The sequence below is a fragment of the Morone saxatilis genome, unplaced genomic scaffold (genome assembly GCF_004916995.1).
Source record: "Morone saxatilis isolate NCDOM2014 unplaced genomic scaffold, NCSU_SB_2.0 Contig1, whole genome shotgun sequence".
NCBI lineage: Eukaryota > Metazoa > Chordata > Actinopteri > Moronidae > Morone > Morone saxatilis.
Window position 1 is genome coordinate 20,997,446 of NW_023339651.1, and position 6,725 is coordinate 21,004,170.

Consider the following 6,725-nt stretch of genomic DNA (forward strand, 5'->3'; position numbering starts at 1 on the left):
ACACACACACACACACAATATTTGGGAAACATGAATGACATACAATAGACATTAGATACAGTGGAGTTTGTACAGGAGAGAATTTCCTTCTATGTTTTGTCCTGCGTTCCGTCTCTCAGGCTTCATACAGATCTTTCTTGCAGCAGATATCAATAAGTTAGTAACTTACAGCACCAGTGATGCTGGGCATGGTCAGAGGCTAAACAGGCTTGAACATTTCAACCAGGGAGGGCAGCAAAACACTGCTGAAGTTACTCTCTACGATTTTTAGTACTGTTGGTGACCTAACCGTGCTTTCACATCTAACCTGTTTGGTGTTTCCTGTTGGGAAAGCTTTCAGCTGCAATAAAAACAATAAATACAATACCATAAAAGATTTTAAAAAATTTGTTGTTTATAATAAAAGTTGTGAAATAATTATCCCCAAACACCCCCTAGCAAGTTCAGTTATTCAACCTTGATATTTCTAAAACCCTGTCTACAGCAATGCTGGTGAGGTACTCCTTAACACTTAAAAGAAAAAAACTCTGAAAATGGTTAGATGGGTTAGAGCTGAGGTCAACTGGGGTACTGACAACTTTTTTGGTCCAATTCAGGCACTGGTTACAAATAATATTCTCTTTAAAAAGATGTTTAAATCAATAACGGACAGTTTACTAAAGGAAAAATGCAGCGTCTCTGTCAATGGAACTAAACATGATGACGATTAAGTAGGTTTGGTGCATTAAAAATACAGAAATTAACACATGAAGAACCTCTGGCTTTATTGTGTTCCCCTATTTCAAAAGCATGTAACACATATTTTACTTCTTCTGAATGTGTGTGTGTGTGTTTGTGTGTGTGTTCTCCAGGGGACAGACTGGTGAAAGTGAATGGGGAAAGCATTCTGGGGAAAACCTACTCTCAAGTGATCGCACTTATTCAAAACAGGTGGGAGACTAGTGTTTATAAATCACATGTTCAAAAAATCACATGTTCAAATCTGACCTATTACCTATGTTTTTCATATATTTGATCTTTTTTTGCAGTGAAAATATTCTGGAGCTCTCTATTATGCCAAAAGATGAGGATGTGTTGCAGTTGGTAAGTGTGAGTATTATCTTTCTTCTATTTTCTCTTCTTCCCTTCTTTTCACCTTCTTCCTGTGTGAAGCCACAGCAGTTAGCTAGTCTGTTTACTTAATAGCATGGATTGTGTATTTCTATTATACTTCTTATAGCCGATTGTTAAAGTTTAACTTCAGAAATCTGCTATTGTGCATGAGTAGAAACTGTACCATTACGAGTCGTGTATAAAAGAATGCATGAAAGGAGGCGGTGTAACACAATTGTCCAAAAATTAAACACATTGAATTTTATTCATTTTTATTACACATGCCAATAATGAATATGGTTGTCAGCTTAGTGCTTTAGATAAGATAAAGGAAAAAATACAATGAAGTGGAAGATACAATCAATTACAACAGAATAAAATAAATTCAAATACAATTACTAAAGCAAATAAGGTTTTAGTGTTGGTTGTATAAGACAGATTTTTAGGACAAAAGAAATATAACTGCATGTTGCATCTGACCCACTCTGCCCTCTAGCTGTTCCTTCCATCTTTGTTCTTTTATCCGTTCTGTCAGGTTTTACATTGTGCCCTAACCCCTCTTGTCCTCAGGCGTACTCCCAGGATGCCTACCTGAAAGGCAATGAGCCATATTCAGGCGAGGCCCAGAACCTACCTGAGCCACCGCCTCTCTGTTACCCTTCCACCAAGCCCATCTCTGCTGCCCCGCAGCCCAGCCACAACCTTCACAGTCCGCTGGACAACTGGCAGTGCCGACCCAGTCCCACTGCCTCTCCACTGGACAACCGCCCCCCTGCTACTTCTACCCCCACCTCAGGCTGGCCTGGGGGTCCTGAGGATTCTAGTGGCCACCTTCCTCCGTTGGGGCGACACCGTGGCCGCTCATCTTCGGCCGTCAATGCGCTGGACTTTCACTTCGCTAACCACAATGCTGCCATCGCCTCTGCAACTCTGCCTCCGCCACGGAAGAGCAGCCTGCCAGCCTCTGCCCGCTCTCATGCCGATGCTCTCTGCCACCAGGCTCTGTCGGACTGGTACTACAGCCAGGCTGAGGCCGCCGAGCGCATGTCCCCTCGCCACCGTAGTATATCTCAGGATCGTTTAGCAGAGCTGGGGTTAGGGTTGGCACTCGGCCCCGGACCTACATCTGCTTCCACAAACTCTGCGGAGCATCGCAGAAGAGAAACACTCCTGTACCACCACCAGGCAGCTGCTGCCTCCCATGATTCCTATTGGCTAGGGAGCTGGGGTGGTGTATCGGGACCAGGAAGCAGGTCGTGCTCAGAAAGCCTGCTAGCAGCCTACGCCGAGTACGAGCACAACTACGGGCGTTCTGTGGAAACACTGGCACAAGCTTCTGCACTGGTCTCACCACGCTCCTCACAAGGCTCCCAAACCACAAAGTTCAGTGAGCAGAAAGTCTCAGCAGGACATCAGCACCAAACCACAGTGACATCCCCCATCACAGCCTCCGCCACAGTGCCTCCTAGTGGCAGGCAGTCAGGTCAGCAGGTAGCTGAACCCCAAACGAGGCGAGTGAAAGAAGAAGAGCTGGTGGGCTACAAAAGCTACAGCCCCTCTTTCTGCCGCAAAGCAGGCCACCTCCTCCAGCAGGCCCACTCCTTCAGAGAGCCCAGCTACAGCGGCCCTCACCTCATCTGGAGCCCCAGCAACAGAAGCAGCCCTGCTGACAGTGAGGGGGGGATGGTACCCAGGCCCCAGTCTACCCCCGCCCTGTCTGCATCAGAGGAGGAGAGAGTCCTCCTGGGTGAGGACAGGGAGGTCATCTCCCCCATTTCCCTCAATCAAGAGGTGGTCCTGAGGCAGAAGCCGCCCTCTGGCCGCCGAACCCCTGTTCAGGTCCTTCGACATCCCCACTACGCCACACCTGTGGACTCACCCGAGCCCCCTGGTTTGACACCTACACCTGGAACCCCATCTCCTGTCTCTGGGGGACCTGGCCCAAACCGCAGGGCTAATGGTAGCCTGGCCCAGCATGCATTCAACTCCCTGTCCTCTATTCCCTTCATAGGTTAGTGACCTTTTCTCTGTAGCAACTGACTTAATACACTATAACAAAACTTACCTCAAAAACTTACCTAAAAAATGTAACATCATTTTACATGAATTAGTGTTGTAAAATTCGAAACATCTCTCTGAAGATGAGATTACACTACTCGGTTTAATAATAGACCACTTTTCTGACATTTTCAGTCATTAACAGGCACATTTTTGTATATTTAGAACAATTATGTTGTCTGTTGCTACAGAGCTCTTCAATATCTCACTTATGTGAGGCCTTGGTAGTGCACCTTCTCTTTCTGTGTGTTTCTATCCTTTTCAAAAATTTGTGTGTGTTTATACCTGTCTGCGTGTGTCATATACATGCCAACATAATGCTTGTACCCTCACTAAACTTAGTTTTCTGTACGTGTTTGTTTGTTTGTTTGTTTGATGGTTACTGAATGTTTAATGTTCTAGTATGCATTTGAAGCTTTGCCTGTCCAGTGTTTGTATTTTAAATAAGCAAAATTAGATGGAGTTTTAGTTCTGGAGACATTTCTACACAAATAGATGCTTTGGGGTCAGAAATAATCTTACAGGTTCAGTTAAAACTGTAGTAAAAAATAACTAATATTTGCTGACATTTTCACTATATCCTGAGTCCTGACAGTAGAACATGAGACAGATAATCATTGAAAAAATCAGGTTCCTCTGGCTCCTCCTGGTGCTCCTCGTGGCATTTGCAAGAATCCCAACTTGCACAGTTTATTGGGAACTGGTGAGAACTGTTCACCTCTAATTTGAGGGTCCTTATCTGTTGTTTTATTATATCTTGTGTTATATAACAAGTTACTGTAGGTTCTACGTACATGTGTCTGTATTTGGCCTCACATTCAGTTTTCATCTGGACTGACGCTGAGGTTCAGGGAAGTGTCAGGGGGCTGCAGTGAACAGCTGGACTTTATTAATTTTCAGAATAATCTCTCTTATAAAAAATATATTTAATTAGCCTTTCCTCTATGGTGCTGTTTAGGAAGCTCACATGACCTCTCCCCCCTCTAATGGCAGCCATCTGTCTGTAAGGTAAAAATAGACACATGGTTTTTGAAAGAGATTCCTCACATTAAAGGTGTATGGGAGCTCAGCTCAGCTCCAGCGTTAATGCAAAGTAGCTTTGGTTCAATTCTTGAATGTGAATCATTTTTTTTCATAACAATCCAAGTCTCGAGGCGCCCTGACAGCTCACTTGGTAGAGCTGGCGACCATGGAGTCCTACAGCGAACCTGTGGCCCTTTGCTGCGTGTCATCCCCTCTCTCTATCCCCCTTTACTGTCTACCTCCAGCTGTCTCTGTCAATTAAAGGCAATAAAAGGCCAAAAAAATACCTTTGAAAAAACAAAAAACAAGAAAAACAATCCAAATCTCAATGATAAAACTGATGTGAATTTAGTTTATTTGAGGAGGTACATTTAGTTGGTTTTTATTGAGCTATTGCAGGTTTTTACATTGTTGTGGAGGTTTTGTGGCACACTTTCTGTTGGCCGTATATGACTTTAGTCAACAAGTAGTGTCAACAAAAAAGTTCCAGGGTTGACTGCCATGGTGAAACAACATTTTGAGCAGTGTGGCTCATTTTGGTGGCACTGGCCAATTTACTGACATGATAACTCAATTTTGAAGCATGAATGACATGTTTTGGGTGAGTTACTACCCTTTGTAGACATGCAATAGAGATGCAGTAAACAGTTGTAACAACTTTAGTTTAGAGAATGTTAAGACAAAGTGAAGAACCAAAGTGAATAAGAAAAAAGAAAAAAATGTTTTTAAAGGGCTGGTGATGTTATGATATGCAAAGTTGGACTCAGACACAGACTCAGCATTAAGGTCAATTAAATGGATTTATTGCAAGGGTAGCGGGATGGGGAGGTAGCTGGCTGAAGCAAAGGGCTAGAGGACAGAGGGGAAGGGTGTGGCTTACAGCATGCGGCTGGTGAAAAGCTGGCAGGCAGGTGAGGTGTAGTCCTGAGGCACAAGAGACCTTAGGCAGGAGTATAACGCTATCTGGGAAATGACTAAGAAAACGGGAATCTCTAGGACACAAATAAAGACGATACTATCACAGTAGCTGACTTTCAGTTTTATCTTCAGGCGGTGTAACGGTGGTCTGTGGGCTAGAATTTGGCTTATGTAGAAATGTGCATAAACTTCTCTGCAAACCTACTCAGAGAAAGGTGTTATGTGTAACTGTAAATTGCAGCCGAGGTAACACACACCCTCTCAAAATTGTAGTGTAGCATCTAACAAGTTAATTAGTTAATCCGACTCCTGTTGGGAGAAAAAAAAAAAGAAATACCCTCCATATTTCCTTGTACTTTGTTCCAGTGATGATTTGCATTGATACATGTGAGCCTGGCGGCGCCAGCAGTGCGTATTTACATAAAGCATTAACACTGGATCATTAGATCAGTGACACTGTATCCCTCAGATCCCCTGACCTGCTTTGCGTCATAGCTCCACATGGAGATTTACGAACAGGGACGCATAATGTAAGAGAGCCTATCAATTATGCACCATTTATTCATGCCACAACAGTTCCTCGCACAGTTGATTTGGTTCCGTCTGCTTCATGTATTATTCAACAGAGCCGCGTCCATTCTCTCACAGCGCTCGTCCGACATACAGACATATTGTGTTAGTGTATTGTTGTGCGCCATTTCTGTCCCTGGTGTGCAGAAGTTATCCTGTTTGACTGAGGCGTGCTGTATGTGTGAGACCTGTCTTCAGACCACATCGTCTCATTTACACACATTATGCTTTGAATCTAGTGGATTTAGTAAAGTTACAGCTTTGTAAAAGAATGACTGAAATATTTAATTTGATGTTCACATATCTATTTGGGGGTAATATTTAATTATCAGCAAACATTGCTTCAAAGTTGACTTTATAGGTAAATGGACGTGTACTTATATAGCGCCTTTCTAGTCTTCCGACCACTCAAACCGCTTTTACAATACATGCCACATTCACACAGTGATGGCAAAGCCCATCGAATAGAAACTAACATATACATTCACACAACAATTTGGGGATTGAACCCACAACCTTCCGATTAAGGAACGACCCGCTCTGCCTCTAAACCACAGCCACAGGTTAATCATAGAAAGAAGAATGTGTTCACAATGTTTTATGTCTGTGTGATAACACTTTATTAAATCATTCTTAAATTTGTAATATCTTTGATTTTTGGAACTAAACTCTTTTCTAATTCAAATAAAAAGTCATTTGAATTCTAAGTCTAAGTTGAAACATAGTCAAAGTCAGGGGTAGGACTGCCACCATAACTACTCAGTATATTGTCCCAGAAATAACTGCAATAAACAATGTTATTGTAATTTCAAGACCATTTCATGCCACTGATATGATAAGCATAATAAGTAAGTACACCCTTTCAAAGAGCAATGAACTTTTAATTCTTAAGAATATTCAGACATTGGAATCGGAATGTGAAAAGAAATCATCCTTGATAAATAAGAGCACACAACCAAAACAACACTGACACTGGGGTAGGCTATGGAGTCATTCATTCCTTAAAAGGAAATGTAGTAATTAGCAGGGACGGCTGGTATGTATGGGCTAACAGGGCTAAGCCC

The 6,725-nt window shown here is 42.8% G+C and overlaps 2 protein-coding genes across 2 annotated transcripts in view; one reads left to right on the top strand and one right to left on the bottom strand.

Annotated features, from left to right (window-relative positions):
• The window catches only part of LOC118334407 (rho GTPase-activating protein 23-like), a 47,192-nt gene that overhangs the window by 12,012 nt on the left and 28,455 nt on the right, over positions 1-6,725 (bottom strand). The window contains exon 5 of the mRNA XM_035670312.1: positions 2,725-2,835. Within this exon, the coding sequence (XP_035526205.1) occupies positions 2,725-2,835 (111 nt within the window). The remainder of the gene's footprint in view (positions 1-2,724; positions 2,836-6,725) is intronic.
• LOC118325772 (rho GTPase-activating protein 23-like) lies at positions 852-3,729 on the top strand (the record flags this gene model as incomplete). The annotated part of the gene is given in 3 exon segments (XM_035658582.1): positions 852-930; positions 1,029-1,089; positions 1,663-3,729. Coding segments are annotated over 3 exon segments (1,586 nt in total), but the record flags the coding sequence as incomplete, so codon positions are not given.